Source organism: Orcinus orca, chromosome 2 (genome assembly GCF_937001465.1).
Source record: "Orcinus orca chromosome 2, mOrcOrc1.1, whole genome shotgun sequence".
Classification (NCBI taxonomy): Eukaryota; Metazoa; Chordata; class Mammalia; order Artiodactyla; family Delphinidae; genus Orcinus; species Orcinus orca.
Window position 1 is genome coordinate 17,696,545 of NC_064560.1, and position 24,934 is coordinate 17,721,478.

At 39.7% G+C, this 24,934-nt stretch overlaps 1 protein-coding gene across 24 annotated transcripts in view; it reads right to left on the bottom strand.

Annotated features, from left to right (window-relative positions):
* The window catches only part of PARD3 (par-3 family cell polarity regulator), a 677,665-nt gene that overhangs the window by 182,832 nt on the left and 469,899 nt on the right, over positions 1-24,934 (bottom strand). For all 24 annotated transcript variants that reach the window (XM_049705522.1, XM_033439327.2, XM_033439322.2 and 21 more), the window contains one exon: positions 22,727-22,969. In XM_049705522.1, the coding sequence (XP_049561479.1) occupies positions 22,727-22,969 (243 nt within the window). The remainder of the gene's footprint in view (positions 1-22,726; positions 22,970-24,934) is intronic.

The following is a 24,934-nucleotide window of genomic DNA, read 5'->3' on the forward strand; positions in this document are numbered from 1 at the left end:
ATAAGCCTTTTTGATTTCGGCAACCTTTAAATCACACCTAGCTAATTAAAACAATTTAAAAGCATTCATTGACTCCTTGATGGGCATTTAGCTATCCTTGGGTATAGTCAGACTTCATTTTGTGAGGTATGTATGTAGCTGATGCCAGGTACGTGGACGAGTGTGCCTGAAAAAGACATATCATAAAAAAAAAATCTAGCTCCTTTTCATATTTGATTTATCGTTTCCAAGTTGGAACTAAAAAAAAATCACAAGGGACATTTCCTGTGTACCATAAATAAAACATCTATAATGCTCTACTACATACTTATTAATATTGAACCCTATTTTAATTATCATATAATGAATACAAGGCATTTATAATACCAATATTATGTAATTACATGATAGTTTTTATTTAAGTATATCACAGAGCTATTGAAAATGGCTCTATTATTCCAGCCCACACCTTCAGAAGGAAGAGGCACAAACAGTATCTCCAAAGGTGGGCATCGCCCACACGTCACATCACAAGTCATGGGAGGATCTGACTGCAGCCCCAAGCCTGCACCATCTTCATTCATGGCCGCAAATATCATAACCCTTGTCACCTTAGTCTCCTGTTTTGGAAATAAATGAATCTGTGCCTATTCAAGCTTCAATACTATACCAAATTTCTGCAGGTTAAGTGGCTTCTTAATTACAGAAATCAATCAAACGTCCTCAGCTAGGCACCCTTTAGCATCAGTATAGAGCAGCGGTCCCCAACCTTTTTGGCACCAGGGACCGGTTTCCTGGAAGACAGCTTTTCCCTGAACGGGGCGGGGTGGGGTGGGGGGGTGGTTCAGACAGTAATGCGAGCGATGGCGGGCGGCAGGTGAAGCTTCCCTCGCTCGCTCACTGCTCACCTCCTGCTGTGCGGCCCGGGGTCCTAACGGGCCCTGCTGGGGACCCCTGGTATAGAATGTAAAAAGCTGCAGGCATTAACTGTAGCGTCCAAATTAAAAGTCAAGAAACCTAAAAGTTTTACACACAAAAGATGCTTTAAAAAATACAGAATCATCCAATATCATAGCCGTGCAAAAACAGTTTATGCAGCAAACTCTTAGTTCGAAATGTCCCATGAACTCAAGAATACAAATGCTACTGCTGATGGTGGTAGGGGTGGCAGCATAATGATAATAGCAACTAATACTTCCTGGGCTCCTCCTATGGGCCAGGCAGTGTTCAAAGTGCCTTACATGGACTCATTCATTCAATCCTCACACAAACCCGATGAGGTAAGGACCGCCATCCCCATTTTACATACGCAGGAAAGTGAGGCACAGAAGGCTAACTGGCGGCGCTGGGAGGTGAGCTCAGGCTGGCCCGGCCCCAGACCTGCGTCAACCACACCTGTATCCTACCCGCTCTTAGCAGATCACATTGCATGGTATCCACTCTCTCTCTTTCTCTCAAAATTACATAAGCTCTAGGAAACCAGTAAGCATCATGGATTTAGCATAAGCAAAAGAGATTTTAACAATTAAAACGGTTAACTACATTTGGCTGATAGAAATTCCACATTTGTTTCTAAAGCACGCCCTCTCTGAAATCCCAAACACACGCTTCCGGTTGTCCTGACATACACTACACCCCGACAACTGCCTTTTCTGTGCTATGCGGAGTTTGGTTTCTTCGTTCATGCCTTGATTTAACATATTTGAATGCCTATGTGCCAGGCCTTGGAATACAGCCATGAACAAAATAGACCCAAACTCCTACGTTAAAATGGAACTCCATTCCAGTTGCTAGAGATGAATGACAAACACAATTTTTCAAGTGTGAATATGCCATATCATCATGTCATAGGCACTAGTCAGAAAAATAAAGCAGGGAAGGCGGTGAGGGAGGTCAGGGGAGGATGGGGGGAGATTAGCGATTTTAAATTATTTGTGTGTCCCCAGAGCAGCTAAAGCCCCTCCCCCACTGCTGCGGGGACAGAGCCTGGGTCTCTCAGAGGAGTGGGCTCTCGGCATAGAAGTGACCATGAGAGCATTCCAGGTGGTAGCACCTGGGACTCACTCCCTCCTCAGGCCTGAGGCTCCAGCGATGCCCCAGAATTCGCTTGGAATGACAACAGACTTGTTGTCACCTGGCCTACCTTCCCCTCCGTGACTAACCGTCTTCCTAGTGGCCCCCTTCCCACTGTCGGCAGTGATGGCCCAGGAGAAAACTCACGGTGCTGGCCAAGTGCCAGCATGGGGCACAGCCCAGAGAGCGCTCCAGCAGGACACCAGTCCACGGGAAAGGGTGAAGCCTGGCTCCACTGGCCTGTCCTCACTGAGATGTCCCCACAGAGATGGGGGGACGGCAGGGACCTGCTTGTATCTTCCTCAGTCCTGGGTTCCTCCAAGACACCAGAGTTTATCACCAGTGCCTACGGGAAGCCTCATCGTTACTTTCACCATGTTTTCTCATCTCTCCAGGAACACAGCCTCTTCCACCCCTATGTACACACATGTGGGTGGAACTGGCACAGTCATTTGACTTTTAAGCATTTTTAAGAATGGCCTAGATGTGCAAGTGGAGAAGTGATGGTCTCATGCAATTGCTGTAAAGGAAGTCCCAGTAAACCACCAGGGCATCACCACCCTTCCAAATCAATCAACCCACTGCTTCAGTTATCAGCGGATGGGATTGTTGGAGGCTGTCAATTCCTCAGTCAACAAGGACAACCCTGCACCTACATCCAGGTGGCCTTGATCTAGTACAAAGGCTGGAAATCTTGTAGTAAAACCAAGGCAATTCAAAGATGCTCTGACTTTTCAAAGAAACCGGGGTAGTATGTTTTGGGTTCATTCATTACAAAGAGGGATGAATGGTATTCTCCCAGGGGCAAGTAAAATTCCTTAGAAATCACATTAGAAGGAAAACGTTGACTAGATGATGACTCCACAAGATCTGTCCATCTTCCTGAACTGTTTTCGCAAGGTAGATTGTGTCTAGAAGATGCTCAACAGATACTGTACCCCCGGTGCTCCAGCAAAGCCTGCAGAAGTAGCAATATTGCGAATCCCGCGTCATTCAGAGTCACAAATGGCCAAAACTAGAATTTCAGATTCCTCCCATGCTACATTGAAGACATCACTACTCTCACGAACCTGCTTTGGAACTAATTCGTGAGGTCAACATCACTCACAGTACCTGAGCCGCCCGCGCAGAAACCACCTGGTTGCTGCCCAGTGAGGTCTGCAGCATCTCTTCCCATGTCGGCTCCATTTCGTTACCCTGCAGCCCTCAGTGTCCCACATGCATGAGGGTTCAAGATACCAAGAGCCCTAGGGACTGGGCAAGCCTTCCTTGCTGATATTCCATACCGCTTTTCAAAGCATAGACCACTCAGAGAAAAGCTACAACAGTTCTGCCACTGGCTCTTAGGGGCAGGAGGGAATCAAGGAATTGATACATGTTGACCATATTTAATATTTGCCAGGAGCATATAAATCCAGCACGTAAACCAACTAGGCTGCACCATCAGTCAAATCTCTATAAATACACATATAATTATATTACTCACATTCTGTATGATATACATGTTATAGTGCTGACCCATTTAGGATGGAGCTCAAGCACACCACCTCTCAGAAGCCCCTCCTTCCCTGACCTGAGCCAATCTCCTTAGCATCCTATTGAATTCATATCACTCTGGGTACAATACGCTTCGTGGTCTGTCACGTGACACCAAGTAAGAGGAAGTGGGAGGTGAATTTCTTATTCAATTCTATATCCCAGACACCTCCCACGTCCCTGTACACTGCAGCCGCCAAATAATTGTTGGGGAGGGGAATGGACAGCCATGGGGACTGGAAGAAGAACAGGTACAAGAATCTGGGGCTTGTTCAAAGAGCCCTTAAAGATTTAGCCCTTGAAGATTTCACAAAGCTTAGACATCCAGATGAAAGGAAAGAAGGAAATGGAAGGAAAAGAGAATAATTCGAAATAAGTATTTATCCTCAGCTTTAGTTTCTGTCACAAAGCAGGTGATTTTTTAAGTCATGCTAATGCAGCTTGCAAAACCAAAACCGAAACTGGAACCCTCCTGCATCGGAATTAGAATTATACAGAATCGAAGTCATTTCTAGGTCCTCCTTTCCTCCACAGGCCACATGTGACTGTGAAATATAGAGAAAACTCTCATTCCTCAAGACATGGGAGTGCCACCTGCCAGAAGTTACCATCCTTGTCCGAATCCACAATGGCTGGGAGTTTCGTGGAACTCTCTGGAGTCTGTAACCTGTTACACAGATACCCCATGTCCCCCAGTAAGCCCCAGTTCCATCTGCATCCTGTCCATCTCTGCTTCCAGTGTTCTTTAGAATTCTAAGCGCCATCTGAATTTAAAGCAAACTTGGAGTGAACATTTTACTTTACCACTTCTCTGCCTACACGCCTGACGCTGGTCCAATTGATTATACAACCTTCAAAAGACAAAGCAACTATTGCTTTTCAAACTTCATACCTGGCATTGAATGACCCATCATTAAGTATCAAAGCAGAGACCAGAGAAGAGAATCAAAAGATATCTGGTATTTGGTGGTCACGCAGATTATCTTGAGAGGCTTGTCATGATAATCGGTAAGTTCTAGTATGCCAAACATTTTCCTTCATGAAAGACAACACTATACTTTTACTTTTTAAATATATTTTCACAGTTCCAGAATTATATGAAGTCTGCATGAAAGTAGAGCAGGATTTTTCTTAGACAGGTAATTTGTAATTATTTTAGAGACCACCATTTATAACTTTTGAAAATCTATGAAGAAATTTGTCTTTCCCCTAGTAAATTTTTTTTAATACACATTTATAGTAGAAATGGGATTTTAGGAGGATTTCTTTGAAGGGAATTTAGGATAATCCTTTTCTATTCCAGTGGCGTTGAGATCAAAAAATGTGTCTCATCTAAACAAAATTTAAGCAAACTGGATATATATCTAAATGAGAATAAAAACAATTGTTTTTTTCTTTTTCTTTTTGGCTTAATCAGCACACGTTTATTTCTCACAATTCTAGAGGCTGGAAGTCCAAGATCAAGGTGCCAGCAGACCCAGTGTCTGGTGAAGGCCTTCTTCCTGGTTGACAGATGGCTGCCCTCCTGTATCCGCACATAGCTAACAGCAGAGAGAGGAAGCAAGCTCTCCTGTCTCATCTTATAAGAGCATGAGTCCCATTCATGAAGGTTTAATCCTCATGACCTGATTACCTCCCAAAGGTCCCACCTACTGATACCATCACAATGTTGGTTAGGATGTCAACATATGAATTTAGGGGGACACGTTCCATTCATAACAGCCCCTATAGTAAAAACAATTTATAATGTTTAAAAACTAAAGGTTTGCTCCCTGGATCACTGGTAGCCCTTCATCTGAGTTGCTGGGTGCTCTTTAAAATTCAAAGTATGGTATCTTTGAACAGAGCCTTTAATTCAGGCTTTATGCTATCTCCTCTATTCGGATTGACATTATCGATCCATTCCAAGTAAGGCCGTTTTAATTTGGATTCACGCACACCCAGGACATCCTCCAGACTCCTGGAGGTGTCATGTTCTTCATTTCATTTGGAGAATCTGAGCTTTGATGTGAGCCAGGATCACTGGCCTGCTATTCCTTGGTTTGCTCCAGGCTCAGTCAGGCTCCACCCACGGAAGGTTTACATCTCCGGAGCCTGGGCCAGGCAGGCCTCTCTGAGAGCTAACCAAGAATTTCCCTCAAAACATGGGCAATAGAGATATGCAAATCCAGGCTAAGGCTAGTTTCTTGCCGATAACATCTGCTTAACTTTTTAAATTATACGAAACTAATTTGTAAAAAAGCTAAGCTGAAAGAGCCACCTCCCCTACCAAAAGGAACCACCTTGGACATGCTTACCTGGGCCCAAGGCATTTTGTTTCAGGGACAAGTATTTTCAAAACTCTGTGTCCCTAAGGATTCAACGATATAATCCCTGTATAGTTTATTGACTAGAAATAATAATGAAAGGTATAAAGTGATACAGAAAATATAGTTTTAGAAGTATTTGTTTGGGGGAATTCCCTGGTGGTCAAATGGTTAGGACTCTGCTTCCATTGCAGGGGGCATGGGTTCGATCCCTGGTCAGGAAACTAAGATCCTGCAAGCCATGTGACACAGCCAAAAAAAAAAAAAAAAAAAGAAAGTTGTTTTACAGAAATGTATATTTATAATAATATTTATTCATTCTATTTATTGAGTCCCTTTTATGCAATTTTAAATGCATATTGAATATTTAATTATTTAATAATTACTACAGATCCACAGGGTATATGAATTATCTAATCATTTTCTGTTCTGTGACAATACAGAAGTTTTGGAATTTTCACATTTCTATCTACACATCTATTTTAGTGGAAGACTCTAAGGACTTCCTTGATTGGAAAAGACAACAAACATCATTTTTAATCAACTACTGCTTACACAAAGTTACACAAAGTCAACCAATGGCACACTAAAGGAAGGAGAGGAATGAAACGGCAAATAAAGAATAATCAAACAGTTATTCACACTGAGGGCGGGGGTGCCCAAGGAAAGGCTCTAGAACATCTGGGAAGTTAATTTAAAAATGGATTTCGGATTCAGATCTTGATAAGTCTCCCAAGAAGCTGAAAATGCATCTCACAACTGGGCTTCACATAAATCCTCATGAATTTATATTGAGTTGATTGATATTCTATCCTGGTGCAAGAGCAAGAAGGAAAAAAACACCAACCGAAGACCACTAAATACCAATAAGATTGGCACTTGAATCCACAGGTTCGGACAGTCTAAAGGACAGAAGAACCAAGCAGTTGGTCAAAATAAAAAGCTGAGTTACTGTGCTGAGCTGCATGTAAAGAAGGATCTTAGTGCTTCTGTTTGAAGGCTAAAATCAAATGAAATACCAAGAAGCTAAAGGGAATTTCCACCAGTGTGGCCAGCTCATCATCAAAGACCCCAAAGTTCAGTGCCTTGCAGAGGGAAAGACATTAAAACAAAACAAGCACGCGCTGCTGGAGGACTATTTGCCTGAGAGGTACCAAGGTCTAAAATAGTTTCCGCTTATCCTGATACTTCTGCAGAATATTGAAACTTTCTCTAAGGCTAAAATAAACATATAAATAAACAACCCCCATTACGCATTACTTCTCCAAATAAATTGTGGTTTCAGGCAATGTTAATCAACAAAAAGAATTAAAAAAGAAGTCTTTAAAATTAGCCATGACCTTATTTATGGCTTCATTACTTTCGAGATTTCAGTTGTTGGGTTGTTCATGTCACCTCAGCCTTTAATTTAATTGCTGCATCTCTAACTATATTAGAATAGCTTAATGAATGGTGATGGCTTGTTTTTACTCACCCAAATTTAACATTTGCAGAACATATAACACCAAAGAGCCACTTAATTCATCCATGTGTTAGATGAAGTTGGATTTATACTTTGAGACTGATCCTCTACTAGGAAAGTATGATGTGAGCCAATATGACACAGCCTGACATAATTAGGGATGAGGCTGAAACAGGAGGTCTTAGGGCCTATAAACCTCACGCTGAGGGCTTGGACTGTACCTTGGAGATGATAAACAGCCACAGAATAATTCTAAGCAAGAGAATGAGATGTCAGATTTTAATTTGAGATAGAAAACTCCAGGTATGGGGTGAAGTAGGGATTTGAGAATAACAAGACTGGAGGCTGGGGGAAGAGTTACAAGATTACTGGCAGCTTCCGTGTGTACCGGAACAGAAGGAGAGAAAGGGTTTGGAATTATTTGGGATGTAAAATTGGTAGGCCTTTGTCACTGACTGATGTCTGGGGAGGGAGGCTGGCTGCAGAAGAAAGGCTTGGTCTAGAGTAAATGTGTGGGTGGTGACAACATGCTCTGAGACTAGACTGATGATACTAGAGGAGGTCTGGACTGAGAAACAATGAATTTCATTTTGGATGGGTTGGGTTCAGGTGCCTGGGAGGCACAGGAAGCATGTGTTGGTAGCTAGCTCCAAGAACCTGGGGCTTACAGAGAGGGCTGGGCTAGTGCAGACTGTGCGTCACCAGTGCATCACAGCAATTAAAAACAAAAGGAGAGATTAGGAACCAAGATGGCGGAGTAGAAAGACGTGCTCTCACTCACTCTTGCAAGAACACCAGAATCACAACTAGCTGCTGGACAATCATCAACAGGAAGACACTGGAACGCACCAAAAAAGATACCCCACATCCAAAGACAAAGGAGAAGCCACAATGAGACAGCAGGAGTGGCGCAATCATAGCAAAATCAAATCCCATAACTGCTGGGTGGGTGACTCAAAGACTGGAGAACATTTATACCACAGAAGTCCACCCACTGGAGTGAAGGTTCTGAGCCCCACATCAGGCTCCCAACCAGAGGGTCCGGCAACGGGAGGAGGAATTCCTAGAGAATCAGACTTTGAAGGCTAGTGGGATTTGATCGCAGGACTTTGACAGGACTGGGGGAAACAGAGACTCCACTCTTGGAGGGCACATACAAAGTAGTGTGCGCATTGGGACCCAGGGGAAGGAGCAGTAACCCCATAGGAGACTGAACCAGACCTACCTGCTAGTGTTGGAGGGTCTCCTGCAGAGGCGGGGGGGAAGATGTGGCTCACCAAGGGACAAGGACACTGGCAGGAGAAGTTCTGGGAAGTACTCCTTGGCGTGAGCCCTCCCAGAGTCCACCATTAGCCCCACCAAAGAGCCCAGGTAGGCTCCAGTGTTGGGTTGCCTCAGGCCAAACAACCAACAGGAAGGGAACCCAGACCCACCCAACAGCAGTCAAGCGGATTAAAGTTTTACTGAGCTCTGCCCACCAGAGCAAAAGTCAGCTCTACCCACCACCAGCCCCTCCCATCAGGAAACTTGCACAAGCCTCTAAGATAGCCTCATCCACCAGAGGGCACACAGCAAAAGCAAGAATGACAATCCTGCAGCCTGTGGAACAAAAACCACATTTACTGAGACAGACAAGATGAAAAGGCAGAGGGCTATGTACCAGATGAAGGAACAAGATAAAACCCCAGAAAAACAACTAAATGAAGTGGAGATAGGCAACCTTCCAGAAAAAGAATTCAGAATAATGATAGTGAAGATGATCCAGGACCTCGGAAAATGAATGGAGGCAAAGATCTAGAAGATGCAAGAAATGTTCAACAAAGACTTAGAAGAATTAAAGAACAAACAAACAGAGATGAACAATACAATAACAGAAAAGAAAAATACACTAGAAGGAATCAATAGCAGAATAACTGAGGCAGAAGAATGGATAAGTGACCTGGAAGACAGAATGGTGGAATTCACTGCTGTGGAACAGAATAAAGAAAAAAGAATGAAAAGAAATGAAGACAGCCTAAGAGACCTCTGGGACAACATTAAACGCAAAAACATTCGCATTATAGGGGACCCAGAAAGAGAAGCGAGAGAGAAAGGACCCGTGAAAATATTTGAAAAGATTATAGTCGAAAACTTCCCTAACATGGGAAAGGAAATAGCCACCCAAGTCCAGGAAGCACAGAGAGTCCCATACAGGATAAACCCAAGGAAAAACACACCGAGACACATAGTAATCAAACTGCCAAAAATTAAAGACAAAGAAACATTATTGAAAGCAGCAAGGGAACTCCCATAAGGTTAACAGCTGATTTCTCAGCAGAAACTCTCCAAGCCAGAAGGGAGTGGCATGATATACTTAAAGTGATGAAAGGGAAGAACTTACAACAAAGATTACTCTACCCAGCAAGGATCTCATTCAGATTCGATGGAGAAATCAAAAGCTTTGCAGACAAGCAAAAGCTAAAAGAACTCAGCACCACCAAACCAGCTCTACAACAAATGCTAAAGGAACTTCTCTAAGTGGGAAACACAAGAGAAGAAAAGGAGCTAGAAAAACAAACCCAAAACAATTAAGAAAATAGTCATAGGAACATACATATCAATAATTACCTTAAATGTGAATGGATTAAATGCTCCAACCAAAAGACACAGGCTCGCTGAATGGATACAAAAACAAGACCCATCTATATGCTGTCTACAAGAGACCCACTTCAGACCTAGGGACACATACAGACTGAAAGTGAGGGGATAGAAAAAGATATTCCATGCAAATGGAAATCAAAAGAAAGCTGGAGTAGCAATACTCATATCAGATAAAATAGACTTTAAAATAAAGAATGTTACAAGAGACAAGGAAGGACACTACATAATGATCAAGGGATCAATCCAAGAAGAAGATATAACAATTATAAATCTATATGCACCCAACATAGGGGCACCTCAATACATAAGGCAAATGCTAACAGCTATAAAATTAACACAATAATAGTGGGGGAATTTAACACCTCACTTACACCAATGGACAGGTCATCCAAAATGAAAATAAATAAGGAAACATAAACTTTAAATGACACAATAGACCAGACAGATCTAATTGATATTTATAGGACATTCCATTCAAAAATAAAAGATTACACTTTCTTCTCAAGTGCACATGAACATTCTCCAGGACAGATCACATCTTGGGTCACAAATCAAGCCTCAGTAAATTTAAGAAAAATTGAAATCATATGAAGCATCTTTTCTGACCACAACGCTATGAGATTAGAAATGAATTACAGAGAAAAAAATGTAAAAACCACAAGCACATGGAGGCTAAACAATACTTTACTAAATAACCAAGAGATTACTGAAGAAATCAAAGAGGAAATCAAAAAATACCTAGAAACAAATGGCAATGAATAACTGAAAAGAAATGAAATGAAGTGAAAACACAACAACCCAAAACCTATGGGATGCAGCAAATGCAGTTGTAACAGGGAAGTTTATAGCTATACAAGCCTACCTCAAGAAACAAGAAAAATCTCAAATAAACAATCCAACCTTACACTTAAAGGAACTAGAGGAAGAAGAACAAACAAAACCCAAAGTTAGCAGAAGGAAAGAAATCATTAAGATCAGAGCAGAAATAAATGAAATAGAAACAAAGAAAACAATAGCAAAGATCAATCAAACTAAAAGCTGGTTCTTTGAGAAGATTAACAAAATTGATAAACCATTAGCCAGACTCATCAAGAAAAAGAGGGAGAGGACGCAAATCAATAAAATTAGAAATGAAAAAGAAGTTACAACAGACACTGCAGAAATACAAAGCATCCTAAGAGACTACTACAAGCAACTCTATGCCAATAAAATGGACAACCTGGAAGAAATGCACTAATTCTTAGAAAGGTATAACCTTCCAAGACTGAATCAGGAAGAAATAGAAAATATGAGCAGACCAATCACAAGTAATGAAATTGAAACTGTGATTAAAAATCTTCCAACAAACAAAAGTCCAGGACCAGATGGCTTCACAGGTGAATTCTATCAAAAATTTAGAGAAGAGCTAACACCCATCCTTCTCAAACTCTTCCAAAAAATTGCGGAGGAAGGAACACTCCCAAACTCATTCTATGAGGCCACCGTCACCCTGATACCAAAACCAGACAAAGATACTACAAAAAAAGAAAATTACAGACCAATATCACTGATGAATATACATGCAAAAATCGTCAACAACATACTAGCAAACAGAATCCAACAACACATTAAAAGGATCATACACCATGATCAAGTGGGATTTAACCCAGGGATGCAAGGACTCTTCAGTTTACGTAAATCAATCAATGTGATAAACCAAAAAAACAAATTGAAGAATAAAAGTCATATGATCATCTCAATAGATGCAGAAAAAGCTTTTGACAAAATTCAACACCCACATATGATAAAAACTCTCCAGAAAGTGGGCATAGAGGGAAACTACCTCAACATAATAAAGGCCATATATGACAAACCCAGAGCAAACATCATTCTCAATGGTGAAAAACTGAAAGCATTTCCTCTTAGATCAGGAAAAAGAAAAGGATGTCCACTCTCACCACTATTATTCAACATAGTTTTGGAAGTCCTAGCCATGGCATCAGAGAAGAAAAAGAAATAAAAGGAATACAAATTGCAAAAGAAGAAGTAAAACTGTCACTGTTTGCAGATGACATGATACTATACACAGAGAATCCTAAAGATGCCACCAGAAAACTACTAGAGCTAATCAATGAATTTGGTAAAGTTGCAGGATACAAAATTAATGCACAGAAATCTTGTGCATTCCTATACACTAATGATGAAAAATCTGAAAGAGAAATTAAGGAAACACTCCCATTTACCACTGCAACAAAAAGAATAGAATACCTAGGAATAAACCTACCTAGAGAGAAAAAAGACCTGTATGCAGAAAACTATAAGACACTGATGTAAGAAATTAAAGATGATACCAACAGATGGAGAGATATACCATGTTCTTGGATTGGAAGAATCAATATTGTGAAAATGACTATACTACCCAGAGCAATCTACAGATTCAATGCAATCCCTATCAAATTACCAATGGCATTTTTTACAAAACTAGAACAAAAAGTCTTAAAATTTGTATGGAGACACAAAAGACCCTGAATAGCCAAAGCAGTCTTGAGGGAAAGAAACGGAGCTGGAGATATCAGACTCCCTGGCTTCAGACTATACTACAAAGCTACAATAATCAAGGCAATATGGTACTGGCACAAAAACAGAAACACAGATCAATGGAACAAGATAGAAAGCCCAGAGATAAACCCACACACCTATGGTCAACTAGTCTATGACAAAGGAGGCAAGGATATACAATGGAGAAAAGAGAGTCTCTTCAATAAGTGGTGCTGGGAAAACTGGACAGCTACATGTAAAAGAATGAAATTAGAACATTCCCTTTCACCATACACAAAAAGAAACTCAAAATGGATTAGAGACCTAAATGTAAGACCGGACACTATAAAAGTCTTAGAGGAAAGCATAGGAAGAACACTCTTTGACATAAATCACAGCAAGGTCTTTTTTGATCCACCTCCTAAAGTAATGGAAATAGAAACAAAAATAAACAAATGGGACCTAAATAAACTTCAAAGCTTTTGCACAGCAAAGGAAACCATAAAGAAGACAAAAAGACAACCCTCAGAATGGGGAAAATATTTGCAAATGAATCAACGGACAAAGGATTAATCTCCAAAAGATATAAACAGCTCATGCAGCTCAATATTAAAAAAACAAACAACCCAATCCAAAAATGGGCAGAAGACCTAAATAGACATTTCTCCAAAGAAGACATACAGATGGCCAAGAAGCACATGAAAAGCTGCTCAACATCACTAATTATCAGAGAAATGCAAATCAAAACTACAATGAGGTATCACCTCACACCAGTTAGAATGGGCATCATCAGAAAATCTACAAACAACAAATGCTGGAGAGGGTGTGGAGAAAAGAGAACCCTCTTGCACTGTTGGTGGGAATGTAAATTGATACAGCCACTATGGAGAACAGTATGGAAGTTCCTTAACAAGCTAAAAATAGAATTACCATACGACCCAGCAATCCCACTACTGGGCATATACTCAGAGAAAACCGTAATTCAAAAAGACACAGGCACCCCAATGTTCATTGCAACACTATTTAGAATAGCCAGATCATGGAAGCAATGTAAATGCCCATCAACAGACAAATGGATAAGGAAGATGTGGTACATATATACAATAGAATATTACTCAGCCATAAAAAGGAACGAAACTGGGTCATTTTTAGAGACGTGGATGGATCTAGAGTCTGTCATAGAGTGAAGTAAGTCAGAAAGAGAAAAACAAATATCGTATATTAACGCATATATGTGGAAGCTAGAAAAATGGTACAGATGAACCGGTTTGCAGGGCAGAAATTGATACACAGATGTAGAGAACAAACGTATGGACACCAAGGGGGGAAAGCGGCAGGGGTGGTGGTGGGTTGAATTGGGAGATTGGGATTGACATGTATACAGTGATGTGCATAAAACTGATGACTAATAAAGACCTGCTGTATGAAAAAAATAAATTAAATAAAATTAAAAAATTAAAAAAAAGAAAATGGCCTTCACTATTAATTTTATAATTTCTTCTTCATTGCAAATTTTGATTAAAATTTTTAATATTAATAATATGTAAATAGGATGAATTATTCATTACAAGTACTGATATTGATATTGTTTTTCTAAGAGCTGAAATTGTCTTCTTTTATTAAAGGTGTTAATTCAAAAAAAAAAAAAAATCCCAAAAGGAACGTGTAGAGAATAGCAGTGGTCCAGAGCTATTGTCTTAGGGGATCCAAAGTTAGGGGACAAATAGAAGAGACTCTCTAAAGAGACAGTGAAGGAATAGTCAGAAAGGAAGGAGGAAGCAAGAGATAGCAGTATTGTACATAGAAACTAAGAGAAGAGAGCTTCACGGAGGCCAGAGTGACCCAGAGGGAAAGAACGGAAGTGTTCACTAAACCAGGAGTCCAGGAGGCCACTGGGAAACTAACACAGCATGGCTGCTGGAACCAATGCCCACAAACCTACTACCTTAAGATAACTACAATTTATCATATTTGGGTGCTGGAGGTCAGAAGTCTGAAATTGGTTTCACTGGGCTTAAACCAAGGTGCTAGCAGGGCTGGTTCCCTCTGGAGGCTCTAGAGGAGAATCTGCTTTCTGGCTTTTACCAGCTTCTAGAATCCACTGCCCTCCTGGGCTCAAGGCTCCTTCCTGTCTTCACAGCAGCAGCCTGCATCTTTTCTTGGTGTTTTTTTTTTTTGCACATTTCAAAAATTTATTGTGGTAAGAACGCTTAACATGAGATCTTCCTTCTCAACAAATTTTCAATTTACATTTCAACCAGCATTCAATACAGTGTTTTGATCTATGGGCACAATGTTGTATAGCAGATCTCAAGAAGCTTTTCATCTTGCATAACTGAAATTTCATACCCATATATTAGCAATCCCTCATTTCCCTCTCCCAAAGCCCTGGCAACTACGATTCTATTCTTTGCTTCTTTAAGTTTGACTATTTTAGATACCTCATATAAATTTGAGTTATGCAGTATTTTTTCTTCTGTGATTGACTTATTTCATTTAGCATAACATCCTCAAGGCTCATTTATGTTGTTGTCTATTGCAGGATTTCCTTTTTTAACAGCCTACATCTTCAAGTCTCTCTCCAACTTTGACTCTCCCACCTCCTTCACTTATGATCCACTGGGCCCATCTGGAGAATCCAGGGAAACGTCCCCATTTTAAGATCTTTAACGTAATCAGATCTGCAGCGTCCTTTTTCTTGCATGAAGTAACATATTTACAGGTTCCAGGGATGAGGGCAGGGGCATCTTTGGGGGACCATTATTATGCCTACCACATGGAGTGAACAAGATGTAGGAAAGAAACAGCAGTCTCTATCAATCCTAGGTTAATCTTTCAAGAAGTCTGGATTAGAAGTGAAGAGGAAAAATAAGGCAGAGAATAGCCAGAGGTTAAGAAACAATTTTTTTTTTTTTTTAAACAGCATGATCAAGACATCATGTGTACCAGCTACGCAGAAGTGACAGCAGAGACACACAGGCTAAGAAGGGACCAGGAGGGGGGCCTGAGGAGCAGAGCAGGCTCCTTGCAGGGGTGGGGCTGGGATCCAGAAGAGTGTTCCCAGGGCCGGCCAAGAAGAACGAAAACCCATCCTCAGCAAGCAGGGAGAGAGAGGTGGTCCAGGCACAGACAGAGGAGGTGGATGGAGCTGGCCAAGGTCAGAGACGTGTAGTGGGGACACTTAGATGGGGCCAGGGTGGAGCTCATTCAACAGCAAAACATGTGCAAAACACATGTTACAATGAGATGGATTCCATTTGAAAATTACTTTCTCACATCTCAAGAAAAGCCGAGATTAAAAAAAAAATAACTAAGTAAATGTAAGTAAATAAAATTGTATTTGACTTTTTGAATAGCAAATACCACTTTGTTATACGACCCAACCTTTTAAAAAGAGCACTTGTTTAATAACAGCCTGTAGCTAAGAAAATTAGTTTTGTTCTGTGTTTGCCAGACTTCCTTTTGACACAACTGGCTTCCGGTTTTTAATGGGGGAAAAAACAAGTTCACAGAGGTCTTTTCTTTTAAAATCGGCATTTTCTCTTTAGTCGTAAAATGCATGCAAAAAGCATATGATTATGGTATTTATGTTTCCATTAAGGTGTCCTCAGCAAGCTGGGGGAGTCTAGCCTACTATTTTCCTGCTGTTTAGATTTACTGCAGCGCAGTAACTGTTTTATTTCAATTATATTTGAGGACAATGCTCTCTTCGTGGCAAATGATTGCATGGTGACAGTCAGCAAATGTCCATTAGAGCTGTTTTTCTGTGGAGTTTTTAACTACAGATTCTGGGATCTGACTATAAAAATATGAATTGCATCGTGTCCTCAAATAAATAATAAACATTATCGACCGACATTCCATCAATTCTTTGCTAGAATTCAAAGCACACGAAATTTTGAATTGAAATTGTATAATTTACATGAAAAGAAACTTTTTGGTAAGTGTCAAGAAACACTGAATAAAGTTTATGAATAACACACCTGCAGGCTGACCTTTTGAATAAAATGATGATTCGGTCATAGGTGAAAAATGGGCATTTATGAATGCCCAGTTAAAACTGTACCCACTATGGAAATTATAAATTATTTCACCTCTTCACTGTAAACGACCTTACTAAACTAACCGATAATGGAGTTCCAGTTCGTTTTTGATTAGCCCAAGAATAGTACTGTTCAAAGGGTGGATGGACCAACTGCATTAGTCAACTGAGGCGCTTGCTGAAAATGTGAGTTCTTAGTCCCCAGCCAGATCTACTGAATCAGGATACCAATGGGTGGAGGTCAACACTGGCGAGAAGCACTCCACGTTCTTGATATACATGCCAAAATTTGAAAGATCACTGTTCTAGAATGCAGGCTTTCATAATTCTTAAGAGCATGATCCCTACCTGCCTGGCCCACCAGAAGACAATCTGATGTAAAGAGTAATGTCAACATTTTCGCCAAGGTTTGAGAAGTCCAAGCCTCCATATCTCTATGGAGCACTGAAGCTTGGAATCAGCAAAACTTTCATGAAAGTAAAACAGGAAGATCTTCAAAGACTTCCATGAAAGTACAAAACGAATACCTTCAAATTTGCAAAAAATAGACTGAAATTGATGACTCATGTCCTGACACCACTATCCCCCTAACTCATTCTCAAATAAGGCATTTTTTCAGTACCCACCATCTACTTTTTCTTCCAAGTATTTATACTATAGAAGCAATCTGGTATGCCTCACACTGAACTCAGTAAGTCCTAATTTAAAGAGAAATGGTTCATGATATGATGTGATTCATGGAGAATACTTAATGACCAACCTACTTGATGACTGAACTGTGGGCATCAGAGAACTGCATCCCCACACTTTTATATGTATGTTAAGTATAAGGAATAAAACCATCTTTATTCATTCCATTTTCATTCCTTACTTGTTTCTGTATCCGGGTGGGGATGCTGTCCTTTCCTGAGAGTAAGTGCCCATTTCCCAACTTATAATACCAACAGCAAACACCTAAATAGTGCTTACTGTGGACCAGGCACTGTGCTAAGTGCTTGGAAGATATTAACAGACTTAGTCCACACCAAGCCTAATGAGGTAAGTACCACTATTATCCCCATTTTACAGATGAGGAAAATGAAGCACAGAGTTCACACTAATGGTGGACGAGCCCAGAACAAAAGTCAGGCAGTGTGTATCTTGGACATCACACTTAGCTGCCTCTGATTTTATAACAGGGGACTTCCCTGGTGGCGCAGTGGGTAAGACTCTGCACTCCCAATGCAGGGGGCCTGGGTTCGATCCCTGGTCAGGGAACTAGATCCCACATGCATGCCTCAAATAAGAGTTTGCATGCCGCAATGAAGAAGTCCGCGTGCTGCAACTAAGACCCGGCGCAACCAAATAAATAAATAAATGAAATTAAAAAAAAAAGAGTTTCTGATTTTATAACAGGATTATTGATAGAGGTAAGAGAGAGTGGTATATCAGAGTTAAGAATGATAAATGCTGTCAGTAACACTGCACTGCAAATTTGAAAGCTGCTAAGGGAGCAAATCTTGAAAGTTCTCATCACAAGGGAAACAATTATTTTTAACTTTTCATGGTGACACGTGGTAAGTATATATTGCACTGATCATTTCACAATGTGTACAAATGTTGAATTAGTGTATCATACACCCAAAACTAATACGATATTGTATGTCAATTATACTTCAAATACATCAATAAAAAAAGGATAAATGCTAGCAGACATTTGATTGATAACATTTCTTTAAGTAGAGGCTTGCAAAACGAAAGGTAGAAGAGATTATTGAATGACACTGAAGAATCTCACAATTCTTACTTAATTTCACAAAATATTGTGGCAATGATTTGACTAGGGGGTAGTTCTCCAATGTGCAGACAACCTTGATATGAAGATGATGATTCCCTTGGACTCTTGTGTGCATGATTCCCTAAACTCAGAATGGTGTTGGGCATGAAACGAACCCTGAGAGAGGGAGACTTAGGTAAGGAAGGGCTCAGTTCCCAGGTAACAGGAGCAGAGGGCGGGCATCCCGGGACTGAAGCCACTGCTCAAGGGACCAGGCTGCTTCTCTCTTCCTCCATGTGGCCTTCATCCTCAGGCTTATTAGATGAGCCCCATCTAAGGGCACCATCCAAATCCAGGCAGGGAGAAGGGAAAATGGCAAAGGGAAAAAGCTCAGTCGGCTCTATTTTCATCAGGAAAAACCTAGCTTGGCAGAAAGTCCCATCCTCTGAGACTGTGGATCCTATAAATGAGTCCCACTTAGCTCATTCATCACAATAACGTCACGTGGTCACCTCTTACTGCAAGGGAGCCCGGGAAATTGAAAATTTTAAGCTGGGCACATTACCAGCCTGAACAAAATGGGGATCCTATTAGGTAAGGAAGAGGGAGAGAAGAGGTGCTGGGTAGGCGACTAGCAGTGTCTCCCACGGTGGGAGAAACGTGCGAACACAGAGGCGCTGCATCAGAAGACACAGCAATCACACAGGAAATACACTCCGCCAAAGAGATATAGGACTAGGAATCATTTACAATAGCTACATCTTTGAGGTCTCTGGTTATAAGCAGGATAAAAGTAAGTTCACCAACACTTTTGTGAGTTTGAGCTTTGGTATTCATAGAAAACAGCAGGGTAGGGGCGACTTCTCCGGCATCCACCCAATATGAAAACTCAGAATGTTACTAAGGGCATTAATAAATAGTAGTAACAATGGCCAAAGGGTACAGTCAGATAATATTTCATGTGTCAATCCAATTAAACAGGCAAATACAAATATTGCCAGACAGAGTATGAAGCTATCGTAAAAAAGCATTTTATAAATAATACGTGGAAATTGAGAAAGTGTCCCAGTTTGACATCAAATTCACAGCACTTAATAAATTATCCCTGGTTATTTCCACATGGGACCACCAGATCCACATTTCCATTCGATCAATCAAAATTATAAGCAATGAAATTCAGAATATGGCTTTCTTACTGAACAATAAAAATCCCAGAACAGACTCAGGCTACGCTTCAGACTGTCAACGGACTGGCGATTTTCCCATGAAATCCAAAAATGTGAACAGTAAAGTTCATCTGACACCAACGGCAAACTCGGGTGAAATTTAGTTAGTTGATGGGAGTTTCTTTATTGGGTAAAAACTCTCTCTGAGGAGTTTCAAGTTTTATGTTTCCATCATTTAACTTTTTAGAAAGTTAATAGAAGCATATTCTAGATCATCTTATGTGTTATTTCACGGTCTGAATTTAAGTTTACAGACGCAGAGGCACCAAGAAATGCTACTTTTACTGTCTCGAGTTAATGGTAAGAGAAGCAGGTTGGACGTCATGCATTAGGATGTGCGGATGTAGCACATGGGTCAAAGGTCATGGGATACAGACATGCAAAAGAACTGCAGACTCTAACTGAGAAGAGTGATGGCTGAACTGAGTCAGCCCTTGGCTTGTGGAGCAAACAAACTGAAATGAACCAGGCACGGAGCATCCACCACCATATTCATGATTTGTGTGAGACTTTAGATTTTAAAAAAAATTATTGGCCACATTAAATTAATGTTGTTCATTTGAATGTAATGGTTTTACGGTTTTGTTTGTATTTAATTTGTAAAGATGTTTGGTTTTATAGTTACATAATGGCCGTAAACAGAAGGAGTTTGGCCCTATTTTATTTTTATACATATTTAAGTAACATTATAATCAAAACAATTTAACTCTATATGGCAGTATCAAGAGATCATCTTGTAAAGAGTCTCTAGGCTACTCAAGTCTGAGAAACACTCTTTTTACAGCTTTTACTCTGACAGAAAATGGCAATGGAGGTGATGCCATTATTTCCAAACCAAATGCAAATTCAATTATAGGTTGATGAAGAAATACTTTACAGGTTCCATAATTCCCAACTTTTTGGATTAGTGAAATCATTGTTCAATGGACAGCTTATTCTCTGAAAAATCATAATTACAAAAACACAAAACATAAATATCTGTGATCCATTTTAAAAAAATAAATTATATCTCTCTTGAGGTGGACACGTCTTAGAAAGTCTGTAGTCCAGTCACCCTTCTGGGACACTAATACACAGAACTGTAAAATCTCTGACACACAGTTGTCTGGGATGTGCCTGAGTGAGGCTGAGAGGGGCTTTGAACACACCGATGTGTATGATGTGATTCTGAGCTCTTCTCCCCAAGACCAAAGCCTCCTCGGAACGTGTTGCTGAGTGGGATTTTGATGGAAATGAATCAGGAGGCTGAGTTTCAGTCTGAGGTCAGCTTGGGGCAGAACTGAGCCTGCAGGCTGGGATGCTGGGGACCCTAGTAGTCAGGACCCTGGACACAGAAGGTCTTTTGAAAATCTGCAGAGATCTTCAGGAGGCTTAGACTCTTGTAGGGCACTGGGGTTTAAACGGGGGTTTAAAGCAACCATTTCTGGACGCCAGGAGCTGGAGAGACCCCTTCTGACTCCCAGCTCTGTCAGGGGGAATTTGAGTCATGTGAATAATCACTATAAGTCACTATCTTTTAGATTTTCAAACTAGATGCGGAAGGTGCTGAAAATGATCAATATTTTTACCAATGATCAATAACACGTTAACTAATTTTCTTTTAGTTCCTCCAGGAGTTACTAACTGGCAGTGCCAGTGTTGCTGGTGTGTCTTCTCCCAAGAAAACACTTTCCATGGGGCATCCATGGCCTTCAAGTGAGATTTGACCTTTGACAAACAGCTTCCACAAGTACAGCAAAAACCTAGCAAAAGTTTTTTAAGAAAATGTCACTCGCTGTTAATAACCTTACTCTTTGACTCCTGATACATCCATATTAGATAATAAGCACAGTGAACACCAAAGGGGTTTAAATAAACCATAAGCCTCCTATGGCAACTTACAAGGCTCACTCATTACGATCAACACCAAATAGATCTTCATAAAACAATGTTTTAAAACCCTAAAACCACACAAAACCAAACAAAAAAGAAAGAACAGAACAACAATCTGACTAGCTTTCCCTAAGATCTGCTTCTCCTTTTGCTACTCTTTAAAACGCTTCTATCTGGGTTTGCCTGAGGGTTACCTGTTGCCTTTGCAAACCTTTATTAAAAAAAGCTGCAAGTAAGTAGCTAAAACATAGACAGCTTGCAAAATAAAGCAGCCAAATAGCACATGGGCGCTAGAGACAAAGGAATTCCAACGCATCTCTAGTCTTGTAGGGGTTCATAAAGTATAGCACCAGCATCAGACCCGGGAACTTGTTAGAAATGCAAATTCTCAGGCTCCACTCCAGTCCTACGGAATCAAAATTCTGGGGAAGGGTTAATCCAACTGTGTTTTAAGAAGCCCTCCAGGTATCTGATGTGTGCTAAAGAACCACTAGTTTGAAGTGAGACCTACTATTTTTAAAGCCTAGCTTCACAATATAGCAATGATTGCAAGACATCACTACAAGATGGGATGGAATGAGTGTATTGTTTATGATGATAGCATGCATGTGTTTCAAATAAAAAGAAATGAATATTATTTTCTTCATGAACTAAACTTTATATGGTGCTTGAATACATAAATGAAGGAGCTGAAGATCTGTTTCTAAATTGTTTCAGATAAAATTTGAAATAAATATATAACCATTAACATAGGGTCGGCATTGCACTCCTCTGTGCTACACTAATATACACAGTCAGACCTGTGGTCTGTGGCTATTAACAAGCAATTTGAAGACTGACTATACCATACATCTCATTCACTAATTCTTTCATGATATGAAATCATGTCACCAAAAAAAAAAAAAAGTGGCCCAAATCAATCATAATTGGAACAAATCATGTCAGTGCCCATCTATTTAACTACCACGACTAGAGGCTCTCCTAGCAGTAAAAGGAAATATGCCTTAAATAGAAGAACCATAGTTTCAAGTTTGCTTCTTGTGTGAGTTATAAACTACAGGTTAGTTCTCCCATCTGAAACCATTTTAAAACAAGATGACATATTTTGGGATCGTGAGACAAGCTATCAAAATCTCTACTGTTCTTCCATTAGGCTTCGATTTGTATAAACTCCATACTCTTAGACACAAGGGTTTTTTAAAGGCCATTAATAAAAGGCCGTTCTAGTTGTGGAGAATTGATGAACAATCTACTCCCTTGTCACAACTATATAAAAGTTGATTTGGAAGCAATACCTTGACTGCTCCAGGAGCCTACCTGTCTGCAGGTAAAGGTTTGGAATTCCGCGGCTTCTTCACTTGGGCATACAAAGCATCCATCATATGCCCTTCTCTTGGGCTCTGGGGTCTGGTGCTGAGAGCCATGGAACCTTCATAGGAAGAAATTCCCCCGTACATCAACTCATCATCACAGCCAAATGTCCGATGAAAATCTTGGATTTCAGCATAGTCACGCTCCCGAGCCTGTCGCTCCCTAAATTCTCGAGTTTTCGCTTGAATCCTGTAAAATTAGAACAAGTTGGAACAAGAGAAACTATGCCTTTCCTAAAAACTGCATATAGAAACATTCCTCAAAATACGTTGTAAAATACCTATTATTTCATGTAGTTCTAAGAAGATAGATAGGATAAACGATGTTATATTCATTCTAGATTGTCAAGGTAATGTCATGGAGGCTCAAAAATTATCATTTCAGATAGCTTTGTTCATATCAGTAAGACATAGTCATGATTTACATCTTAATTTAAATTATCACTTATTAACTAGCTTTTAAAGTTCACTAGGAATAGTTTTAGGCATCCACTTGGGTTTTACTCATGAAATTTTTTGAGGCAAAAAGTTACTTTTTGAAAAGTTACACACACATATTCTATATATGTATACATTTACGTGTGGGTGCACCATGTACAGTCTTACTCATTACAAATATACCATACACATTCAACAAACTATGAAGCTTAACCATGAATCCACACCACAATTCTTTATTAATGGCAAAAGAAGATCTCAGTTTAATGATAGTGACTTTGATTTTATGTGATGTATACAGAACTGGCAAATCCTGAGATAAAGGACAAGAAGGCATGTATCTAATCAAATTTTGAAATAAAACTTGCCTGTGTTATAACTAAGAAACAGACCTTAAATAACCCCTTTTACTGAAGATATGTTTAAATATTTCCTAAGATTTTATTAAGCTACTTGGTACAAAGTCCTCTTCAACCTATTGAAATAATATATGTTCTAAGATGATCTTAGTTAGCTGAAGATAATTCAACTACCCTTGACAGAATTTTGATAACTTCTGATGGAAAAATAATATTTCTCTTACATACTTACAAATTTAAATGTTAACTTAAAAGTGAAGTCTTATCTATAAAAAGCAATACTTTCAGCTGTGCTTAATATTTTATTGCAAAGTTATTTACCTTTTTCATACTTGAAGTAGACCACTGCTAGCATAAACGATACATAAATGTATTCAAAAGAATACAAAAAAGATAAAAAATCAGATGAAAAATCAGTCCAATAATAAAAAAGAAAACTACAGGTCAACATTTCTCATGAATATAGAAACAAAATTCCTTAACAGAATATTAGCAAATAGAATTTGGAAATATATAAAAAGAATTACACACCATGACCAAGTGATCTCTATTGCAGGAATGCAAGGCTGGTTCAGTATTGAAAAATCAATCAATGTAATACATCATATTAATAGGCTAAAGAAGAAAAATCACATGCTTATATCAACTGATGCAGAAAATGCATCTGACAAAATTCAACACCCTCATGACAGAAATCCTCAAAAAACTAGTAATAGAGCAGAACTAACTTCCTAACCTTGATAAAAAGCATCTATAAAAAACCTACTGGTAACATAATCGAGAAAGACTGAATGCTTTCCCTTAAGATTAGGAACAAGGTAAGGATGCCTGCTCCCACCACTGTAATTCAACAGGATGCTGGGAATTCTAGACAATGAAACAAGCCTAGAAAAGGAAATAAATGGCATACAGGTTGGAAAGGAAGAAATAAAACTGTTCTTATTTGTAGATAACATGATGGTCTTTGTAGAAAGTCCCAAGGAATCTACAAAAATCTCCTAGAACTATAAAGAAGGTTCAGTAAGGTCACAGGACACAACATTAGTATACAAAAATCCATTGTATTTCTATATGCTGGCAATGAACACAGATGCCAAAATTAAAAATACAATGTCAGTTACAATCAATAAAAAATGAAATACTTAGATTATAATGGTTGGTTTATAGATATGCATAAAATACATAGATGTAAACCTAACATAACATGTACAGGACTTATATGCCGGAAACTATACAATGATGATGAAAGAAATCAAGGAAGATCTAAAACCTGGAGAAACAAATGGTATTCACGGATGAAAGACTCGACATAGTAAAGTCAGTTCTCCCCAAGCTGATGTGTAGTTTTAATGTAATTC